Here is a 24,385-nt window from a genome sequence, read left to right on the forward strand (position 1 = left end):
TGACAGCTGGGGCTTGACGCTAACTCTGTCAGTGTTAAAGCTGCCATGAAAGGCTCCAAACTAACTGGTTGGATATTATTAGACACAGTAACCAAACACCAGCGTGGGTGAAGAGGTGGTTAAAGAATTTAAATCAGTTTACTGGCTGAGACTGTCACTGAGGATGTCACGTCCACAGTGTTCATTTTCTCAGATTTTTTGTTTTGTTTTGTTTACAACCATTTTTTTTAAATTAAAAACAATGAAGGTAAAATCATTTATAAAATTAGACGACCAATATATGTCAAAAAATATCAGAAAAAGCAATAGAAAAATGTGACAAAAGTCTGTAAAATATCCCCAAAACATTTTTGAAATATACAACAAAAACTAGTAAAATATCTGTTAAAAATAAGTACAATCTCAAAAAAATATTAATATTAAGACGTTATGTAGGGAGACAAAGTGAATTAAAAATGTAATTAAACCGCTGAGTGAAAAACGTAAAAAGATTTTGTGGAGGCAGCTCACATTCGTGCTCTCCAGAGGACGAACTCCTTCCTCTTTGGAGTGCCCCAGGGCTCCATCTTGGGACCAAGTCCATTTTCATTACGTATGCTCTCACTAGGCGATATCGTCGTAGGAACAACATTACCTCCCGTCTTTATGCTGATGATACACTGCTACAGTACATTTCCAGGTAGACATATAGCGGCGACTGTTTAGACATTAAAAACTGAATGTGCACTAACTTTCAATTCAATTCTGATAAAACTGAGGTCATTGGCCCTGACAGTCTGAACGCAGATTTTCACTTCATCCTTTTTCCAACACGAACCCTTCTGACTAAAACCTAAAATCAGAGGTGTCCTACTCGATTCCAACTTCATTTCTGAAGTTCATGTTAGCGAGGTCGTCCAATCCTGCTTTTAACTGCTGAGGAACATCACGAAAATCTGCTCATATCTGAGCTTCAGAGACCGGATCCATCAGACATGCTTTTATTTCCTCACATTTATACCACTTCAACAGTCTCCTGAAGGCCTTTAATTGGCAAACTATTCACAGACTTCAAACTGTATAGAACTCAGCAGCCAGACTACTAATTAAAACCCAGAAAACGGATCAAATTACTCCGCTCGTAATGTCTTTACACCTTTTACCAGTTTATTACAGAACTGATTCAGTAGTAAAACTCTCTTCTGAAATCAAAAGGCTTTTCAATAACTCTTTAAATCACGTTCTCTCTTTCACTCTGCTCCGGAAAATGTCTTTTTTGTAACTTTATTCGTTTTGGGTGAATCTGTCTACGTGTGTGTGTGCGCATGAGTGAATTTCATGTGTGACATGTTTTTCTTTTTCCATTTTGTCCTTGTAAAGCACTTTGCAATCTATGGTTGCATATAAATTAACTTTATTACTATTACTACTACATTTTAACAACTGCGTGATCTTTTCTCTAGCATCACCATCAGTACAGCTATTAATTTTTTTAGCTCCACTACTGGTCAGACACTAGGACCAGATAAATCATCAGGATGTTGTTTGTTCTGTTCATATTGGTATTCCTAAAAATATAAGATGTTGGAGTGAAATATCTGGATCATCAGAATAAAACTCCAGACCAAATACAAAAACAGAGAGTCTTTATTTTCTGGTGATGCCTCAGTCAAGTCTGATCTGATCTGTCAGGACAAACACTGCAGAGATGATGTGACATTTTCATTCAGCTGAACTCAAACTGCTGCTTTTTGATCTGGAATAACAGGAAACCAGGCGAATCAGAGGTCCACCAGTAACCCTGCTGGTCCAGTCACAGGTCATTCATGCAGAGGCCACCTCAGTCCACTTTTACCAAATACACAATTAGTTAGTCCCAGTCTGTTCCTCTCATGTGTTCACTGTAGAGCCTGACTGGTACAGGGCCTATGAGATTGTTTAAACTGAAAATCAGTATCACTGTCAGACAAATCAGCTGAAATTTTATTTATTTTTTAAAACACTTGTATTAAGGATCCAGTCAATTTGTTGGTGACCGAGCGCTTGAGACATTTTTCAGTGTAGAAATCCTCATCACCGTTTCTAAGCAACCTCCAACACATGCAGACGGTGACTGGTCTCCAGATATACACCCTGACATCAATACATGTATAAGTTATAAACGTCACACAGTATCGGACATGCCAATGTATGGATCGGGCTCCATTGTTTCTGCAGTTGAGATGATCGAGGCAGTTGCATCGATCATTAGATCAGTCACAGACAAAAAGCAGAAACCAAGCCGACAGTTGAGGGTGTCCTGTGGAGTTTTTAATCACCGGTAGCTCTGCTAGCACCGTGGAGCGGTGTTTTGTATTTGGTCCCTGTGTTTTCTGCCAGAGGTTTCCCACCACCACTGATCAACAGGAGGCGAGAAGAAGACTGTTAGCAAGAAAACATGGATGTCAAAGACGCGAGGCTTGAAACTTTTCCGAAAACCGGGCTCTGAAAATGTTTTATGCGAAGGAAACACGATCATCACATTCGTTAGAGCTCAGGGATACAGACCAGGGCTTCAACTAACTGGGTCCGGACAGATCAACTCTCTTCTTCCTTCACATCACAACATCTTTAACCCACAGCTGCTCTAAGCAGCGACAGCGCCCCCTCGGAATAGACCTTAGAGCTGCAACGACTCATCGATTAGTCGATCAACATTAAATAAATCTGCAATCAATGAATCGTTTGAGTTATATGTTGAGCAAAACTCAGGTCAACCTCTGATTACATACTAAAACCCAGGGAGTTGTCACGTGGCAGGTCGGTTGTTGTTGAATTGTGAACTAAAATGGATTGAACGTGCTGTGAAAAAAATCCTCACATCTCAGAGGCCGCAGCCGCTTTTTACCTGATAAATCACCTAAACTATGGAGAAAAGTAACCGGAGATTAGTCGATCATGAAAATAACTGGTAGTTTGCAGCTCTATTTTACAGCCTGTGTGAAAGACTATTCGACCTATATGCAGCCTGTGGACAAGTTCCACTTTTTTGCATGATCAGTTTCACACTGGAGAAAACACTAAGTAATTGCAATTGATTAATAATCAGCGTAGCGGTGAAAAACGGATTATCTTCCCTATAATCAACACAAAAGTACACACTTCCCTCCAGTAACAGTCCTAAAATTATGTAGAAATTGCAGACCCGTAAAATAAACCATGAGCCAACATTTGAATAATTATTTAAGTTTAATGTCACCTGGTAGGACTAGAGTCACTGTGGCCCCCAAAATGCTGGATTAAAAAAAAAAAAAAAAAAAAAGACACTAAACAACAAACCATGTAACTAAGTCCTACTGCAGGACGTACACCACAGTGTGTGTGTCCACACACACAGACAGGCAGCAGCGCGTCAGCGCCGAAGGAACTTGCATGTTGCTCAATAACACGCAGATGACGATGATGACGATTAAAAATCCACATTTAGGACACTGAGCATCTGACAATCATCCTCAGACACGTCGGCCGGTCTTTTTGCTTTGTGTCTCTTTTTTCTAAGAGTCTGTTTCATCAGTTCTTCCAGCCTTAAGACAAACAACACAGAGGAAACACTGAGAAGTCTGGAAACAAAAAGGTGGAGTTTAGGGTGGAGTCAGATTTGCTGTTCTCGTTCCGTTTTCATCGCTCTTCCTGTTCATCTTTTATTGCTCCCGTCGTGTCTTTTCTGTCTCCGTGTCCCCTTCGCTGGCCACAGGGAAGACGTCGTGACTGAACATCAAGCCTCTGCTCAGACTGAAGGGGGCCAGGAAAACGTAAAAACACTTTGTGTAAATGAAGTTCTGCAGTGGGTTTGACGGCTGCATTGTGGAAGCCGAGCTGCAGCCGACGCGACGACGACAAGCTCAAAGCGCTGAGGAGGAATGGTCCCGAGCGAGGCATCGATACGACCACCAGGTCCCCAGAGGACACGAGGCCTCAGGACGGCGCGGGTTGAGAAAAATGAAATGAGATTCAGAGCTGGTGGCTCACGATGTTAGAGGAGGAGAAGAGGTGACAGTGTTCAACATCTCCACAGTCACGTAGGAATGATTTACTGATGTAACAGAGCAGCCTTTTGAAAACCTGGCCCGGTGAGAGGACGAAGCTCGTTCACATCCGGACAACAAAACAACAGAGAAATGATGCACGCGTGGGAGTTTTTCTGGCTGTTAAATATCAGCGCAGCTATTTCATGTATCAACAGGAGCTTGGGGGGTTCGGGAGACGGTGGGCCCCTGGGCATGGACGTGTGAAAGGCCCCAGATCCCTCCCACACAGGACAATGGTTCTGCTTCTCTTTCAGGTGCTTTAGTGTTTAGATGACTTTATCAGAAATCCAATTCCAAAGTTATGCTTTGATAACAACATGTCCCAGTCAGGGGTTTTTCGGCACCGATCCGGATCCGGATCCTGATCTGAGTGCTTTAATATAACCTGCTGATCCAGAGTCTGTTTCCCTACATGTTGATTAAACCTGTATCTGACACATTGAAATAACAGCTGCAGAAACGAAATCTGACCCGAGCCGTTTGATCCAAACACTGAAGCTCCTGATTCAAAACTAGAGAGTCGATGGGTTTGAATCATCGATCTGAGATTGAGAGAAGTTTTTCTGGAGAAGGATTTAAAATGAAGGGATCCTCTGGAGAGGAGCCGTCGGAACTACGGACACGCTCCGATTGTACAGCGGTGTTACGGAGCGGAGCCTCTTCACTCCCAGACGATCTTCGGCCGAGTTCAGATGACGACGCGTTTCATTTTGTTCTGGCGTCGAGTTACCGACAGAACCGACATTAACCGGCGAAGCCGATGTGACCTGAGGCTGAGAAGCCGCCGCTGAAGGTTTCCACTCTCGGCTTTGATAAAGAAGAGGAGAGAGAGCGGATCCGTTAACGACAGAGTTCAGTGACTCTCATCCATCTAGCCATTTTTCACATTCACTAATTTTCACCCCCATTTGCAGTGAAATGCTGCAACAGCAGCAGGCTGAAGTGAAAAAACACAGAAGAGTTGAAGTCTCATTCTTTTCTATCTGCCAGAGTCAACGTGTAACTGACAACGTGAAGTGTTAACAGACACTTCAAACGGATCCCTGGCCCAGGGGCCCCCCCTCAGTCATCCATCTGCTGACTGCAGATGCACGATGTGAGCGGGTCCCATCTAAAAAATAAAAGACAACGCACCACACTGGCCCCAGATCTGCAGTCTGCTCTGACGGCGTCATGTCTTTAAACGGATTGTACTTGGAGAAATGATGTGATGCGCTTCCCTGCTACTCCCCCGTTGACTCCGTCTCAGGCGTCGGAGTCGTCGCTGCTGTCGCGGCTGATCTCGATCTGCAGCGACGGCAGGTTGTCCAAACGGCTCTTCTTCATCTTGTGGGACAGACGCTCCTGTTTCTGTTTGATCATGGCGCCCCACATCCTCTGGAGGGTCGAGTCGTCTTCCTCCTCCTCCTCCTCTTCCTCCTTCTCCTCCTCCTCTCCGTTGCCTCGTCTCCTCCTGCTGCCCCCGTCGCCGCCATCGCTCCGGCCCGACGAGGAGGGGGAGAACAGGCCCGAGGAGCGACTGCTCGGTCTGCGGTCGTGACGTCCGGCGCTGCCGTCGTCGTCAGCAGAGCCGAGTCTGCTCCACAGGCCGCCTGTAGATGGGGGGGGGGTGTTAAAAAACAAAAACATCAGCACCGTGATGTCAGGTCAGTTTCACAAACACAAACCTGTGAATAAAAGACAAATAATCGAACAGCTTGTAACCAAACTGATCTGAGCTGCTGCTTCATTGTTTCTTCTGACATTAGAACAAATGGAATAAAACAAGAAATCTAACACATTTTATTTTATATATATATATAAATGTGATGTTAAATTCTGGGATATGGGGGAATTTGAGGATGCCTCCAGAAATTTGGGGGGTATATCACATTCTGGGGTTGTAACAATGAGTTCTAGGAGCACTGTAGTCACATTTGGGATCGGGGGGGGGGGTGTCACACCAAAAGAGAGAAAATGTAGTGACTAATCACGAGTCGGTTTGAGAGCACTAGACCTATTTTATGAATTAAAACTAATTATGGGGCCAGAAATTTGGGGATTAGACTCCATTTTGTGGCTGCTACACATATTTTCTCACATTTGATTTGGGTTCACTAGAGCAGACTTCAGATACGGGGAGTCGGGGACACCGGTGGGATTATAGGGAACACGGAATTTGGAGGCACTTTAACAAGTTCTTGGACGGCCACACAACACTGGGGGATTCTACGAAACAACACACTATTTCGGGATTCAGGGAGCTGCAACAACGGCACTGAACAGGTATCTCTGAACTTTTTCCAGGTACCCCTTTTCTCAGGACAGCTCTGCAAGAAAGACAGGAAAGAGTGGGGCAGGGACATGGAGGGGAAGAGGAGCAAACAGGTGGGATGTGAGCTTTCGGCAGGTGTTTCCTCCATACTTGTCTTTCTGTCTTTGGACGAGTTGGAGTAGAGGCCTCTTTTGTCCTGATTAGCCACACCCAGTCTGCGATGGACGTCTCTGGTTGGTTCTCTGGCCGGGGGAGTCTCTCTGGGGGAGACGGGGGAGGGGGAGCGTTGTCTGTCTGGGGAATAACGTCTCTTCCCCAGCCTCTGCCGTACATCTGCAAACACAGTGTGAGCAGCGTTTATTAGTCCAGAATCTCACGGCGGCAGCTGAAATAATCACAAACGTGCCCTTTTTAACAGACCTGTTTTTCCGCTGCTGGCCACCGGGGGGGGCTGTCTGTGCTGAGACAGTCCTTGTCTTTTTTCCTCCAGCAGCTGCCGGACGTCCGTCACTTTGGTGGGTGACGAGGATTTGGTCCTGCTCTGCGATCCCGACCCCCCGATCCGGTTCCTGCTCACAACAGAAAAAGGTTAAAAGTTAAAACTGACACGAGACAAACGTTGATACTTCGTCAGGTTCCTGCAGGTTCACCGAGTTAAACTCAAGACTTTTTAAAGCCTTTTTCCAACCACATAGATTTTATTTAATAGCTGCTTGTTGCTCCCTCTGGTTAAAGTGAGGACGTCGGCTGTGGGAGACTACATCAGCTGTAGATAACCGACGTTAACTCATGTGAAACTCTAGCCTGCTGCTTAATGTGGTGACCGGACTCTGCCAAAGATTGTCTGTGAGAGAAGACGCATCACTCTGTAACATCTCTCTACCGCCGCCAGGGAACAGAGTGGATCAGCTGATCGCAGCTCGTTAACTACAGGAGAGTCCCACTTCGCCCGTTGATGGATCAGACCCATAGCTGGAGCTCGTTGAGCCCAGAGTTCTGGATCCAGGAGTTTGTGAAGAATCAGGTGTAAAAGTCAGTTTGTTCCAGCTGTTGTTTCGCTGTGTCACGACAATCAATATCAATCAATAATCAATATTTCAGATCTCCTGCTGCTCAGCTCTTGTTCAGGTTGGACCTTCATCAACGTTAATGTTGATTCATTTAGTAGCCGCCACTAAAAACCGCAGGATCTCTGGATCCTGGTCCAACAGCAGCTGATCCCAGACCTGAACTGTAGCTTTATTTATAACGTTACTCACTGACAAATGATGGAAGTTAAACTTCATCAGATCTGATCAAATGCTACGGTCACAAACATCCCACTGTTAGTTTATAGGTGAACGTGTTCTGACAAACGCTTTGTAACTAACCAGATTAACACTGTTGTTAATTAAGTATAAAACTTCTTAATATCTTCTAAGGACTTTTTTGGAACCTGAATTCAAGGCTTTTAAAGACCTTTCAAGACCTGCATCATAGAACCACCTGAAGGAACAGGAGGTTTCAGTTTCCAAAAACTGTTCTCTACTTTGCCTCACCTCCATTTTTTTTAAGTAAGTACTCATAATCAAATCCTGTGGAAATGTCAGGCTGTAACTGTTTAAAATCAATGTAAAGTCTGCATCATGTCGATGTTGTGAAACAGGTGAGGACAGGTGAGAGTGAAACATCAGCCGGCGGCTCTGACCGGATGCTCTTCAGGTGAGTCTCCAGCTCGTCGGCGTACATCGTCATCTTCTTGCTCTTCTTGGGAGACGGCGTGGAGATCATCTTCAGCTCCAGGTCGTAGTCCATCTCATCCGACTCCGACCAGGGAGACGGAGAGTGCTCCGCCCGGCTACGGAGCCCCGCCCCCAGCGCGCGCGAGCCGCCGCCCCTTTCGCCTCGCTCCCTGTACTCCACCACCCTGTCGTCCGAGTCCATGTCCTCGTCCCCCTCCTCCTCCTCCTCCTCGTCCTCCTCCTCTTCCTCCTCCTCCTTGATGGGCTCCTCTGGCAGGTTGACCAGGTCAGCTGATGGGGAGAAGAAGAAGAGGGTTCAGTGTTTTAAAGCCAGCGGCTGGATTCATAGAGGACTGTGAGGGCTGCGACATGGATCGGTGTCTCGGGACTTTACCGGCTGTGACCTCTGTTCCCTTCATCAAAAACAATCCAAGAAATCCAGTTCATTATATAACTGTTCTAAAAACAGCCCGGCGAGGGAGGAAAAAGACACGACGCAGCGCCAGAAGCTTCTTTACACTGTATTTCAGCTGCTTGCGATCAGAAATCTGAACCAGAATCGGTAACGGGTTAACTGTCAGGTAGGTTTTCATCGACGAGCCGTGGTGTTGTGCTGCGTGACAGTCGCAAACACACACAGTAAGAAGAAACACAAGCAATCATAAAGCAGAATGACAATACAGATTTATGAAAATGTATTTATATGGGCTTGAAAAACGATTCCTCGAGGTAAGAGAGGGTTTTCGGTTTCCAAAGCTTCGACAGTATTGAAAAAGATCAATACTATTGATGTCTGGCCAGTTTTAAATGCCTCAGTCTCTACTACTGCCATTTACTGCCAAGGGTCCGTTCTCAGACCTGGCCCGGTTTTTCGATGAAAACTTTACTGAGCATCTCACCCTGGACAGTTTGTTGGGTCCGACCAAGAGTCCAAACCCAGAGACGTTCAGTCTACTGTCGCAGAGGCCCGAGAAAACCCGCAAATACTCACGTATCAGAAGGTGGAGTCAGTAAAAGTTTGCGACCGGTTGTCAAAACAGCTGCCAATGTTCTGTTGATCGCCCCACTGATTCATCAACTAATCGTTTCAGCTCTACTGCCGGAGTTAATGCCAGCTGTTTGGTCATAAAGCAGCCAGGCCGGACTCGTCTGCTAACAAGAAGACCGTGATGTGACACAGGACGTGGACAAGCTGCGAGATACAAAGTTTGACGCTCCGCCTTCCTGGGTGTTTCTTCCTGACGGATGTTTCGTCGTCTACCTTTGGGACAGACCCAAGAACATAACGGACATCAACAGCAGGTGGATTTAACGGCCGTGTTTTCTTTAAAAGTTTGAATATTCACCAAAATTTCCCCTTTACAGCTGAAATAAATCAACCTGGCACCGTCTGGTCAGTCACACCCCTGCTCTCTCTGTTACTGGAAGCTTGGCTCTTCCTGTACCTCCTCACCACTGCTGCAGCTCATGGTCAGCCACCTACTTACGCTCCTGAACCTTCTCCATCCATATGATTTCTCACAGTCTGGTTTCTTGTTGTTCAGGCAGTTCCTCACCACGTGGAGCCGCGTTGCAGCAGACACAACCCAGACCAGAACTGAGGACACTGATGTCCACAGGTTCTTTTATAATTAGCCTTATATGGAAATCAGGTGTCGCTGAGGTTGTGCTTTGGGGCCTGTATTCTCAGTCTATCTATCTAACTTGTTTGTTTTGAAAGGGCCAGTGTGTAGGATTTAGTGGCATCTAGTGGTGAGGCTGCAGAGTGCAGCCAACCAGATACTCCTCCCTTAGAAACATGAAATGTCCTCTCTAGAGCCAGGGTTCGGTTGGTCCGTTCTGGGCTGCTGTAGAAGCGCGGCGGCTCCGTGGAAGAGGACCCGCTCCCTATGTAGACACGAGGGGCTCGTTCTAAGCCGACGAAAACAACCATTCTTAGCTGCAGGTGATTAAACGCTAATGAAAACATCATTATCAACATTATTTTCCGTTTCTGCCAGTAGATCCCCCCGAATCCTGCACACTGGTCCTTTAACTATACATGAGCTCAAACACCCTACACCTCAACTTAAAAAGATTGGTTATTGTAAGATGGTACAATTGAGTCGTTTAACATTTCAGAGACGCTGCACAGGTGTGTGCTCAATCACGACATGAAATCTCCAGAAACAGAACAACCGTTGGCAGCGTTCTGTAACTGACCTCAGGTCACATCCTGCAACACGCGTTTTCAAGAGCTGTATTTTACACCCAAATGTCACAATAAAGCTCCTCTACACTGTGACAACAGGATAAATTAAAACCCCGCTCAACCCTGGATTCGTCTCAGCAGCTGCCGTCTCAGTGGGTTTTTACCGGAGTGTCGGTGCGTGTACGGCGGCGTGTGTCCCATGCTGTCTCCGATCAGAGGCTTCTTGCTCTTGATGACGTCTCGCTGGATCCGCCGGTTGTGATACCTCCTCTTCCTGAGCACACAGACGAGACAGAGGACATGATTTTTTACGTATGACGCTACAGGCATTCTACTGAGGGAAACGTGACAAAACCTCTGTCTTCTTCCGGAATTATCGGCTTTCACTCTGAGGATGCAGTCAGGATGATACTGAGGTGTTTCTGATATTCTGACCTCTCATGTCTGGAAATGTTGTGAATAGAACTTTAGAATCTCCTCTGATTTTACTGGTTTATCCCTGATGCTCCCCAACTGGAAAATCTCTCTTTTTTCACTTTCACCAAATTAAATCAAACCTCGCTAGTGTCGACCCCAGTGTGTTTTAGATTCTACCACCGGATGGCACCATTTACTTCAACTGAACTTTAAATGAACCGATCAGTAAACGATGTTGGAGTCTCACCAGGAGTTGCTGAGGATTCCCTTCATGCCTCCGTAGTTCGGGTTTCCGTACTTCATGTAGTACCTGCTGCGACGAGCGGCGCCCGGCTCCTTCCTGTCATCTGGAGACAGAAACAAGCGAAAGAAATTCAGAATAAGTGCTTTTATATTTTCAGTCACACCTTTATTAATTTGTCATCACAATATTTTCACCATCGCTCCGCATATTTATTTGTTATGTATCATTATGGCTGATGTGGATAAAACGCTCTCTCACAGTATATGTCATTTTATAATCATAACCAATTTCCTGTAAAAATCTGTTTACAAATAGTTTATGGATACAATAACCAGACAGGAATGTTTTTCGTGAGACACCTGGCAAATCAAAGTACTTCCCCACAATGATGCACAAATCCTACAAATCCAATATTCCCAGAAATGAGTGATGTCAACTCAACGGGCTGTGACATCGGGTCAATCGGGCTGTGGACGGGGACATGGGCACGCTGAGTTTCCTCAGATGGACCATGTCAGTAATTTAACTGCGATACGAACTGACGCACACAGATTCATGTGATTTATGAGAATGCTTGATTTAACACATTCCTCCTCTTTGTGATTAAAAAAAAAAAAAAAAAACAGGCACAGAAATCTTGTTTGAGCTGCTGGTGTGATGTGAAACAGCAACAGTAAACAGCACGTTGACACGTACAGAGGGCGGAGGTCGGGTCAGGGCACTTATTCTGCCTTTTTCTCATCTTTTGTGAAGCAAATCGTTTTTTCTTTGCATGAAATGTGATATTTAAATGAAGCACATCAACTAGTTGTTAAAAATGTAAATACCAATAATTAACGACAGGGATCCACATTGTGAGAGTGGATGTGTGTGTGTGTGTGTGTGTGTGTGTGTGTGTGTGTGTGTGTGTGACCTTGTGTGGCGAAGCGAAGGAAGAGTTTGTTTCCTTTGAAGGGTTTGATCGCCGGCCGCAGGTCGTTTCTCATCAGAGACTCTCTCTCCGCCCGGGACAGGTCGTCGATCTGAGAGGGACACGCACGCACACACACAGAGTTGTTCATGTCATTGATGAGTTATTGGAACTGATCAATAAACCTGATCAGTTTCTGTTTAAGTTAATAGAAGAAACTCTACCTGACCCTCCTTCGCCTTCGTCTTCTGCTCCACCTCTCCGTCGCTGTCTTTCCCCTCGATCTCCTCAATGCTCTTCTTCACCGTTTCCTCCTCATCCTCCTCCACCTGGCCCTCTTCCTCTTCATCATCCTCATCATCTGACCCCTGACCCCGCAGACCTGCGAGGAGCAAAACACACGTCAGTTTTATCCCGTCAAGGACCTGCCGACTGCGTTCTTGCAAACGCACTGACCTTTGCCCTGCTCACCCGGCTGATTGGCGCTTTCCGTCTCCGTGGTAACAGCCTCCGGGTCCGGCATCCGGCTGGTGTTGATGAGGGCTCGGATGGACGTGTCGTCATCCAGCCAAACCACGTTACCTAGGAAACGATCAGGTGGCATTCAGACACAGACACACATAAAAAATGAATCAAACAATAATTGGCAAACTCATTGATAATCAAACCCGATGAATGAGTTTTCTTGTTGTGATGTTGTGCATGTGTGTGTTTAAGCTCAAACTAAATGACCCCACAACCTGACTAGAGACCCGGTTTCTCATTGACATGATGCTGTCGTCTCTGTTTTGCACACCAGAATAAACTGAAGTAAGTGTCTTGTTCTTCTGCAGAAGAAACACGAGCTGAGAGACAGAGAGTGTCGGTCTGAAGAGGAACCAGGACAATAAGAAACTGTGTGCGTGTACGTGTGTACTCACAGGATGTGTCATCGATCCACTCGATGTGTGCCGGAGGATATTCCTTAAAATATCCGAAGACGTCCTGTGTGCTCATGTCGTCCACGCCTGTCACATGGATGGCCTCCAGGCGCAGTCTGGGGATGGCTGAGCACCACAGAAGAAGAAGACAACAGGTTCAGCAAACAGACAACAGGGTCCGACTGCTGTAAACATCTGTAACAATAGGTGGCTTTCCGTCCATCCTCCGTCCGTTTCCCGCCGTTTATCAGAAGTTGGGTCGCGGTGGCAGCAGGGTAAACAAGGTATTCTAGATGTCCGTCCCCCCGGCAATGTTTCCCAGCTCCTCCAGGGGGACCCCGAGCCGTTCCCAGGCCAGAAGGGATATATGGTCTCTTCAAGCCTGTTCTGGGTCTACGTCGGGGTCTCCTACCAGTTGGACGTGCCTAAACAACCTCCGGCTCCCTCTGGATGTCTGAGCTCCTCACCCTGCCTTGGAAACTCATTTCAGTGACTTTTGGTCACTGCCCAGAGCTCGCGACCACAGGTGAGGGTCCGAACGTAGATCGACTGGTGAATCTGAAGCTTTGCATTTTGGCTCAGCTCCTTCTTCAGCGGTCCGGTTCCACGTCCGAGTCACTGCCGACACCGCGCCGATCCGCCTGTCAATCTAACGCTCCGTTTTACCCAAAACACCCAAGATCCCAAAAGCTTTCAATCCACCGTTCTCTGGCAGAAAACTTCCTTCCATCCACCTGTTTCTATGAGCTTTTTCAATTTGCGCAAAAAAAAGACTTGAGCGGAAACACCAGAATTTAAAAAAAAAAAAAAAAAAAAAATCTTAGAAAGATATCGTAAATTAGTTTTCCCAAGATGTTTTTACACTTAGCTGATGTCAAAAAGTTGGTGTATCGATAAAAAGCAAAGTGCAAGTGAACAGAATAAACGCTGACGTAGATGAAGCATGAAGAGAGGAAACCATCAGATCTGTCAGGAGCCGTGAGGAGACTGGAACCTTCCTCACATCAACACATGGAACCAGCAGAAACATCAGGTTCCATCACGTTCTCCACACCGTTCTCCATCGTCTGAGCTTTGACTGCAGCTCTTTTAACGACCTCGTCTCGCCGCGTCCTCTTCTTCTGTGGTGGTTTAACGGCAGCGACTGGAGAATCGGCTCCACCGCCTGTTTCACACCTCAGATTCACACGGCAGCAGTGGAGGGAAACCAGACTCCACTCAGGTTTTACTTTTGAGGATTTTCTGGAAATTTGGTCAATTTTCGCACTAAATTTGGATGAAAAAACCACTTAATAACTGAATCCATTGATGCGGCGGTCATGTGCAGGTCAGGTGGGTTTGGAACCTCCTCTCACCTTTCTTCATGGTGTCTTTATCCAGAAAAACGTTCCTCTGTCCGACGCTCTCCTCCCCATGGAAATGGAAACGTCTCGCTCGCTTCTCTTTCCTCTCAATCGCCTCCTGATGGAGAAAAATCAGACACACACTTTGATCAGGCCGCTTTCTGTACATTCAGAGCTTCAACTCCCAGCTCTTCACAGCCTCATGAGCGTTTACTTCCTGTGTTTCATGGAGGACTTATTATGAATAGTCAACGATGTCTCCTCTCATCCCACAGCCCTGTCATCACAGTGACTGTGTTTCACCTGAACATGCTCACATGGGAAATAACCATTATGAGCGGATTTGAAAGTACTCATGGCCAAAAAAACCCGGCTTTCTCTGCGAGGATTCAGGACCCGCACTGATCAAGCTCGTAGTAACGACTCTACAGACGAGTCTAAAGCCGCGGCTTCACGGTGAAACAGCTGTTATCTGAGTTTGATCAATACACACATCCATCATCGACTTCCTGCCACTTACAGCCAACTCTCAACTGATCACATGACTGATCAGAGAAGAGTTTATCCACTGGTCTGTTTTTCTGTAACAACAGAATCAGCATTGTTTTAAAAGTTCATTTTATTTTGTGAGATCTTTAAATCTGCAGGAATAACTAACAACAGTGGGATTTATTTATGAAGTGTAGATGTAGAAACAGAGAGGAATTAACAGGAAGTTTGCTGAAGCGGAAACTAAACTCTGCTGAGACGTTCTGCTGCACGAGGTTCTTCAGAGGAACCAGATAACGAGGAGAATTCGGTTCCACGCCGACGAGAGCAGACGTGAAGATGATCAGAGACCGGATCGGATTTATTCCGCTGGTTTCTTTGTTTGCAGCTGATAAATGACTAAAACAGCAAAAAGAAAAAAGTGCTGTAACGTCCAGTGGACTGAAGTGCATCTACTTTGGTACTGACACGCTGAGACGGGCCACCGTCACTTTTCAGTCCAAGCAGCAGCACGCTGCTTGGGAGCGAGCACGCTCAGGTCGGATGGTTTGGGAGTGTGTGTGTCTGTCGGTGTAGGTGTCCTACCTTTGAGTTGACATCGATCCCAGTGATGAACGCTCCGGCTTTGTTCTCATACCTCCGACTGGTGTCCTGCAATACAAAAATCCCACAGCTCAGACTCTTTTACAGTGACCCCTGTTGGTTTTCACTCCTCAGCTCGTCTGTTTGCGTCTCTGCCTCAGCCAAAGACCGCAGCACCCCGCCAGCCGCCACGAGTTTCACACTGAAAATGGCGTCCAAGCGATGGCGGGTTGGCGACACAAAGATGTCAGGGAGAACGTTTTTGTAAGGTGGGTGAATTTCAAAATGAGTACACAAATAAACAAGACATATAGTGGGTTTACTAAAAATAAATCAACAGGATAAGACCTCGCTGGAATCGTGTTGTATTTGCAGAATTAAGGTGAATTCGTTTCCAACAGGTGCAGCCCAGACTGTTCAAACGTATCAGCAGCATAATAAAACTTTACAAGCTCAAGCGGCACAGTCCGCAGATATTTGAAAGAGGCAGGCCCAGATTTAAAACTGAAGACGCAGGACTAGAAGCTGCTGTCACCCTCAGACCCACTGACTGCTCTTAATACACGACTCAGTCTGAGCTACTACACTGCTGAAGGTTTGTTTGCATCAGTAATGTTCCTGAACACGATAGTAAAACTGATCAAACTTCAAAAGTTATTCCTTGAGAAACATTGTTCATTACAAGCATCTTCAAACCGTATGATGTTGAGAGGAGAGGCTGACTTCAGACAGAGGACACAAACAGTCGGTTGAAGCTTACTTAGGATATTTTAATTTTACTTTAACGTAACACTTCAAAATTACAGATAAAATGTTGTTTAAGTTTAATTCCCGGTTTTTTGAGGGCCCTCTTCACGTTGGGGCCCTGGGTCCTCAGTGTCATTATTCCCCTGGTTCAGGGAGGATCATCAGAGGAGCAACAACAGAGGAACTACCGCAAAAAAGATAAAACCACGACTGAAGCTGCTGATTCTGAATACGCCGAGTCGATCCGCGACTGTGCTTGTATCAGAATCGTTGCACGTTTACAACCACGTCCGACTAAACGCGTAACTTTGCCCGTAAAAAGCGTTTAACTTCCAGTTTCCTCAATGGAGTCTGGCGGCAGGGCGAGCCTCGGCACGTGAGGAGGCTGCCAGCAACAAGTGACCGAAATAACGAACATTCAAACTCCCGCTGCTGAACAAAGACGCCAGGAATTTAAACCGGTCGGCGTTGGAAGCGGCTACCGGTTACCGGTTACCGGTTACCCTGTAGCAGCCGCGGTGCTCGCAACTTCTCCCCGGACACACAGCCGGGAGTCCAAGTTGCCACTCGCCGACACTTCGAGCGGCTTCGTCGGCCGCAGGAGACGCCAGTCCCCGGTCCGACAGGGCCTAGTCCGAGCACTTACCGGCAGCAGCTCCTTCAGGGAACGGTTAACGGAGATGTCCTCGGCCTCCAGCTCTCCCTCCTCCACCTCCATCGGTTCGGCTTCGCGGGCATCTCTGTCCGACTCGGAGTCGGAGTCGGATTCCGAGCGGTCCGAGCCGCTGTCTGATTTCACCGACACCCGTAAGCTGCGCACGGCCGCCATGGCGTTACCTGCGAACAACGGCTGCTGCTGCGCTTCTCTGTCCGCCCGCCTCTTCTTCGTCGGTGGGGACCGATGCACCGGAGCTCGGGCGCCACCCAGTGGTGGAGGAAGTACCCGGGCCCTTCAGTGTAAATGTCCATGTGCAAGTATAATCGGTTTAACCCGGAACATGCGCTTAGGTTATTAAAAATAAAAGTCCCGAGTGCAGGGACAAGGCCCCTGTGAGTGTTACACTAGCACACACGACATCACCAGATTATTATGGGGCGCGAATTAATGTAAAAGCGGCATTTCACTGGTTGGTGTGAGGCGCAGAAAACCTTTTTCGAACCATTTTCTACCGGACTGCGGCTACTGATCGATTTCCTTGTGGATCGATCAGCTGGCTGCCGATCGCGTTCGCCATCACTCGATTGTCCGGTTTGTTAAAAGTCGGGAAACGGCGAGAGACGCACCTTGACAGTGTTTTTTGGGCGCAAGCCTCGACGTTGTCGAACATAAACGAAGACGACTCCATGGAAAAGCGGCAGATCCTCGCACGGTCACCTGCCGGTTGACCCTCCGTCCACGCCTTCGCGGACTTTGTCCTGCTTCAAACTCTTGAGTAGTTTTATAACAAAGCGTCGTATTTCTGAAGCTTTTCCTACGCGTTGTTTGGAAAGTGACTGCAGCTGTCACATGAGTGCGGTAAAGGACTTTGCCTCCGATGGAGTAAAAGTATAAAGTGGCCCGAAAAGAAAACACTTGAGTAAATGTACTTCGTTACTTTCCGCCCCTGTCACCGCCTGGTGAAGTTTTTAGTGTTTCCATGGTGTCATTCTTCATTTTGATGCAGCATTTCCTGGTTGTGTGATGAATTTAACTTAATTACATCACTGCATACCCATGACCTATTTTATGTATTTTTTATTTTTACGTTACGTCTCCGCATCAATTCATGTCCCATACTCCACTGAGTCTCTGTCCATTTCTACTGACTCATCTCTGCGATGAGTGACGTCATAAAATAGGGACAAATGTCCCAGGAGACGTCTCCAGGTGTCCTGTCTTGTCCGACGCAGAGAGGTTCAGACCGAAACAACTAACCGATTGATTGTCCGATCGTTATTTAGGTTATTAAAGTCGATTTAAGTAAATGAGTCCATCGACATGTCCATCACTGCGACTGTCCAATGGATGCTGCCAAACGAGGACCAGGTTCAGCACGGTTCGTCCTCCTGTACACAGTAAACGCAAACGCGTCGATACAGCATATCCATGTACGTTAGGAAGCGCGCAATCACCAAAACGCAACGTGTAACCCCCCCGGCAGCTCGTCTCTGTCCTCCCTCCCCCCAAACCTTCACGTACCGTATATTCCAAGGTGTCTGCTCCAGCTCAGGTCCCTCGGTTCCTGCCTCCACAATGTGGGTCACCCGGACTCAGGTTCAATAGTCAAAATGTCAAACCGTCTGAGTTAAGTTCATCCTGATTCAGCCTGTTTTCAGTGCCACGATCTAGTTTAATGTGCATCGACAACACAAAAAATTCAAAAACTCTCAAGCAATGCATGCTGGGAAGTCCGTTATGTGTTTTCTGAGTGAACTCTCAGAGGTTCAGTCATTCAACTCATCGTTTCCGGGAGTCAGAGCAGCTCAGGTTCATCAGGTCCAAAAGTCTGAAGGTGAATTCGACCAGAAAAGTCTAGTTCTCGCTCCAAATGAACAAAATTCACAGATTTACAGGAGCTGATCCACTTTCGATCGTCTTCTGGAGTTTTTGCCTTTACTGAACAGACAGGGAAGAAACCGGGCGGGAGAGAAGGCGTTTGCCACGATACATGGATGTTGTGGTTACGTAGCGTGTGCTGGAACTGTGCGGTCACTGGGTCACCGGTGTAACAGTCGCCCAAGCGTTTTGCATGTGGATGAACACGGATCGTCAGAAACTCTTCAGTGCATTTTGATCACAGTGGTGATTTTCTTGGTTGACTGATCCACCTGTTGGACCATTGAAGACCAGAAAATAGTGACAAATGCCAACCGCAATTTCACAAACCCCAACGAGACCAACGGTCCAAAATCCGAACATATATCAGGACTCCAGCAACGCGTGTAGTCTGCAGACACCTTCATTGCTGGACCGAGGCGTTCCAGCTTGTGGGCTTCGTCAGGGTCATCCCAACACACGACCCTGCAGACCTTTCTCCTTTCCCTGCACCTTGGAAGCAGGTGTCTTCCTGTCTTTGTGTCTTCCTGTCTGCATGTCTTCCTTTCTTCCTGTCTTCCTGTCCTTGTGTCTTCTTGTCTTCGTGTCTCCCTGTCTTCCTGTCTTCCTGCCTTTGAACTGAGGTCTCTGTGACTTTCTGACAAGAGAGAACGAACAGTGGCCTCCCATGGAGACTCTCTGGCCGAGGGCCTGAGGAATTTGTACATATACAGCTGCTCAATAAATTCATGTTCTCAGTTAACAATAATACTAAATAACTGCAGGCCTCGACCAGTGCCACTGAGAAAGGGGTTTTAAAATGCCTTCTACGAGGAATGAAACAGGTCTTCAAAAGTCTGAAAGGTAATTTGGTGAAAGCTGCAGAAACCCTGTAACATTCGTGTTGAATGACTCAACTGCCGGGACTCCACGCTGACTGGTTACATTGGTCTTACTTGTTCCTCTGACCTTTCAGTTCCCTGGCTCCTGCATAAACATTTGTGGATGTAACTTCTTCTTCCTTCCTTGCTTCGTATTTAATCGCATCCAGTTTGTTCTCCTACAGGGATTAACATGTTATTTCTAAACATGAGTCATTAAGCAAAGATAAATCACATCACCAGTGACCCAGAGTCTGGCAGATCCCGTTTGCCTCAGACCTGAAGTAAAAACAATAATGGTGGAAGCAGGAAAATTTTGATCGACTTCAACTATTTTTCAGCCTCTTGTAGAATCAGCTGACGGTGAAAATGTCCTGTAGTAGGTTTTTGCTTCACTGTGACGTCAGATCTGTTTTGTCAGCACATAAAATTAACAGGTGTTACGAGACCAATTCGTATTTGACAAGACAATGTCACCACGTGTCCATTGGTAGAATCTCTAGAACCGGAGCTTTTGATTGCATCACCTGAGCTTCATGAGCACATCTGATGCCCTGTTGCCTTGGTACTGTGGATGGTTTCCCTTTTTGGGCACCTGAACACCTCGTCCACGTTGGCTTAAATCTTAGCTTGAGATAAGGTTTCAGCCCCAACTTTAAAGGACCCAGAAAAATGAACGTCTGAACATCTACCATCCATCTTCTGAGGAAGATCGTGTGATACGATCAAAAGCTCCGGAACAGCTACTAAATGGACTTCAGATGGAACTGTCAGTCTTAGTCAATCTGTCTTTGCTTCTCTGTAGACCTTCTGCTGTGATTCTGAGGCCGGTGGTCGGAGATCTCTAGAAACATTTTGAAATCACTAACAAAGCCCTGGTCCAATCATTGGGCAGCTCCACCTCCCAGCCGCCAGTCAGGAGCATGCTGGGATATGTAGTGAAGTGACTGAACTGAAAGGGTCTGCATGTGCTGGCTGCTCAGAGCCGGGGCAGTGGAGAGACTGAAGGGTCAGAGGTCACGCCTGCTGCCATGAAGTTTTTGGCGTTGGCAAGTGAGACTCTGGCTGATGTAACGGACGAGGAAGTGGTTCGGGACGTGGACGCCCTCTTGGAAACAGCAGCGTCGTTCGGACTCTGCGGAGCTTCAGTCCGGCTGAGCTCGGACTCCGTCAGCCCGAAGCCCGCCAGTGAAGATCAGCCTGAGCCGTCGGCACAGTCTGACCCTGATGTTCATGTGAAGCCTTACCCGCTGCTCGTGTCCTCCGAGAAGGTCAGCAGCGACCTGTCAGCGTCTCAGGGCTCCTGTGTCCAGGTACTAAAGGGCCTTCTTGCAAAGTTATTGGCCTTCTTTCAGCCTGATGACAGGCCCGCACAGATCATCCCTGCCCACCTTGGAGTGGCCTCTGTTGCCTCTGACATTTTGGACATCGCAGTCAACGGTGTGAAGGACATATGCCAGAAGAAGAAATCATAGTTCCCACCGAGACGACACAAAAAGAGAAAAGTAACCGAGAAGCGAGTCGACTTCGCAGCGACTGAGATGAAAGTGGCCCTGCAGGAGAAACTGCAAGAGTTTCTCACCTGCCACAGAGAAACCGTGGCGGACGGAAAGAAGGACGAAATGGAAAAAGGAAAGAAGACTCTGTCCACACTTCTGTCCAACTCGAGAGACAAGATAGCACGAGGACACCCAGGAGGAGCAGAGATCCAGGGTCTGGATTATAACCGGTGCCGTCAGGACTCTGTTGCATCGGGTCGACATCTGCAGTAACGACAGGGACAGATCAACTCTGATCAAACTGGAGGACCTGATCAGTGAGGACAAACTGTCCAGCTTCTCCCAGCTGGTGACGACTTCTCTGAGTCCTCTGTCGTCCGGCCCCGTCGATCCAGCTGAGCAGCCAGCTGTGAAACATCTGCTCAGGTTGTCCCTCCTCTCTCCTGGGAGATGGGTCTGGTCACACAGGTCCAGAGCAGCAAATCCTCCGCCGCCAGGCTCGCAGAGTCTCTGTAAATATAACTATAAGGAGTCCTGGTCTAGACCTGCTCTGTATGAAGAGTGACCTGAGATAACCTCTGACATGATCTGGCTGCTGTATAAATACGATTGAATTGAATTGAACTCTGCTGCGGATCCGGCTCCAGGAACCAGAAGCATTTTCACATCACTGATGTTGTTTGACCTTCTCTTCGCCAGTTTCCTCGTCTGCTCACAGTCACTCGTTTTCATGTTTCTGCAAGAGTGTTGGTGTTTTTTTTTTTTCCTTCTTTTGGCCCTTCACCTGTCCCACCTGCGGCCTGATCACACACGGATGCCTTCCTCGTTAGTTACTCATCAGTTTATCATCGTTAGCGTTATTACCGAGATCGTTTTATCGGCCGGTCCTACTACGGTGCATGTAAACACACCGAATGTGTCTGCCAGCAACACAGCATGGTGCAGCTGATGAGGGATCGGATTCCACACTGAAAACACACACACACACACACAAACCACAAAAGTCAGTGAAACAAGATGCAAAAGTCTCGTCCCGCAGAAGCTTTATAACATCGGATTTTCATGTCAGAATCACAGAAATCTCAGATTTCCATCATGATGCAGAACATTAAAGACAAACGCAGACATCTTTGTCTTTATGCTACATCCTCCCTCTCATCATCCCCCTTTCAAAATAAATTATTACTCTTATTATGCAAAAATCTGAAGACACAGAAAAAGAGATTTACACCTAAAATCAGAGCAAGAAGAGGAGAACAGAGTTTGTGCTTTCAGTGCCATCAAGACAATTACAGTTCAGTTAGTATTCAGTCAGTGCCCTGGTTCAGTCTGTATATATTTAATATTCATGAATATACATATATATATGTATAACATCCACAGAGCTTTGTGTCATTTTAGTGCAAATATACATCAGTTTTCTGTCGGTTTTTGCATCAAACGGCAGTTACGCTTCTTTTTCCAGGATTTTAACACGGTGTCATTTTCAACACAGCTCTGGGTCGAACCTGTCAATGACAAGACATGTGACGTTTACGTCGAGTAAATATCTGTATCTCAGGGTTGTTTCTGCTTTCTGACGTGAAACTTCTTCCAGGTTTGACCCGCGGCTCTGGTGAAAACGACCAACTGCTGACTGAACCGGTCTCGGTCAACAGTTTGACCGCGACGATGACATTTACTGACCGAGTGTGTGTGAACGTACAGACGTCGTTTGAATCTCTCCCAGGGAGAGAAAGGAAGAAACCTCATTTACAGTACTTGGCAGAGAGTCTGTCAGATCCAGAGCGACATGAAGGTGAATGTTCACTGCGAACATCACAGCAGGAAACCTGTTCAAAGTACGGTGAAGTCACTTCATTTTTCTGTGTTGTTTTATCAGAGTTCCTGCAGCAGCAGTGACAGCGTTTGCCTCCACATCACGGCGGTTACATTAGTGGAAGCATCTTTTTCTCTCCGTTTCAGCCTCCGTCCAGACTGAAACTCAGGTTTTCTCCCCAAAAACGAAGCTTTTCCAAAACTCTCTCCAAAGTGTGCAAATGTTAAAGTGCAGCTCTGTGTTTCAGTGTCCAGGCTTCCCTCTCCTCACCAGATGTCGCTGTGATGCAGTTTTGTTGTTTAACTGAGAAGAGATTTACCTGTTCTCATGTCGTCCAGGTGTCCCACTGGGGACAGAGCTCTCTACTAAAAACACTTGGAGGCGGAGAGCGTCTCCTGACAGACGCAGCCACTTACAGAAACATTTCACATCCAACATTTCCGCCGACAGCAGCAACAGACAAGACGGAGAACGCTTGGAAACCAATTTGAAGACTAGTTTTATACCTTCTTTTATTTCAGGCAGAGACCTGCAGATCCCACGTTTACCACCTGTAATCTCAAGCCGCATTTTTTAAAGTTCGTATCTGTTGATAAGGAGGAACAAGTATTGACGCATGTTGCATTTGTTAAAACTACAAACTAAAGAACTGAATATATCAGGCTATGCTTTCCCTGTCGTGACTAAACACTGTCATTTAGAGAAGTAGATTCCTGGAGGATGTTTGGAGCGAACATCAGCTTTCAGTTCTGCTCAGTGTCCCTGATTAATACGACATCGTCAGTGTCGAGCGGAAAACACCGTTTCCCTCCAGCTGACCGCGAATGATGAGACAAGGTCTCAAAAATAATGATAATCATGAGAGACACATGATGTATGCATCTCTGCCTGTGTCCCACTTCCACACCACACACCGATCATGGCCGGATTAACCGCCTGAGGGGCCCCGGGGCAAAGACTTGTTGTTGGGCCCCTGAACATGCCTGTTAGTGTCATCATTTCCTCAGGCACCATTAAAACAACCACCACCCCAGAAATGATTAGGTGATTAATCCACTAGTCAACAGAATAATAATAGAATAATCGATGAATCGTCTAATTCGTTTTTACTTCACCGGTAACAGTTTCTGAAATGTGAATATTTCCCAGTTTTCTGTGACGGTGAACTCAACATCTGTGGGTTTCAGGCTGTTGCTCAGACACAACAAGACGTTCGAACCTGTTCCCTTGGACAAATATGAACTAAAACACTCCAGGTCTAAAAAGTAGAATCTGACACAGACCAGAACCACCAGATGGAGGACCCGTCATAGTTGATATTCTACTTCGGTGGTGCACGTTTCTAACTAATTTGCGATTAGTCGGATTCTATGGACCCAAATGAGATGGCGTGAACCTGGGGCTTTTGGGGCCCTGGGGGTCTGGGGCCCCTGGGGAGTTGGCTGCTGTGCCTGGTTGGTGATCCAGCCTTGATACTAATAGAAAACAGTGTGAGACAGACAATGGATTTAAAACCTTTTTCTTATATCGTTCTCAGTTTGTTTCAGCACCATTCACATTCACTTTGATTTATTTTAACATTTCTTGGTGCAGTGCATTGTGGGACAACAGTGTCCGTCTGCAGCAGCCTCAAAAAATCGGCCGGAAACGGTCTGTAAACTTCACAGCAGGATCAGTGTGCGGTCTGAGCCTGAGACACAGTCTGAGAGAAACTGACAAATACCTCGATTGTTTTCACCAAATCAGAGTTTGGTTCATCAGCAATGTCCACGAAGGTTGTTCTGGAGGCGACTGTAGCCGTGCGGCA

General features: G+C 46.8%; 1 protein-coding gene across 2 annotated transcripts; it reads right to left on the bottom strand.

Annotated features, from left to right (window-relative positions):
* Positions 1-1,608: 1,608 nt before the first annotated feature.
* On the bottom strand, positions 1,609-16,779 carry ncbp3 (nuclear cap binding subunit 3). Of its 2 annotated transcripts, none has more exons than XM_040150360.1 (13): positions 16,511-16,779; positions 15,121-15,186; positions 14,059-14,164; positions 12,704-12,829; positions 12,255-12,365; positions 12,008-12,165; positions 11,787-11,895; positions 10,877-10,976; positions 10,377-10,486; positions 7,988-8,312; positions 6,721-6,869; positions 6,451-6,633; positions 1,609-5,638 (listed from the first exon to the last, which is right to left on the bottom strand). In XM_040150360.1, the coding sequence occupies exons 1-13, from the start codon at positions 16,691-16,693 to the stop codon at positions 5,292-5,294; spliced, it is 2,073 nt and encodes a 690-aa protein (XP_040006294.1). In that variant the 5' UTR covers positions 16,694-16,779; the 3' UTR covers positions 1,609-5,291. The 2 variants fall into 2 exon arrangements, with proteins under 2 accessions (XP_040006294.1, XP_040006293.1); XM_040150359.1 differs by having other exon boundaries at positions 12,240-12,365; positions 16,511-16,778.
* Positions 16,780-24,385: the final 7,606 nt, after the last annotated feature.

The sequence above is a fragment of the Xiphias gladius genome, chromosome 17 (genome assembly GCF_016859285.1).
Source record: "Xiphias gladius isolate SHS-SW01 ecotype Sanya breed wild chromosome 17, ASM1685928v1, whole genome shotgun sequence".
NCBI lineage: Eukaryota > Metazoa > Chordata > Actinopteri > Istiophoriformes > Xiphiidae > Xiphias > Xiphias gladius.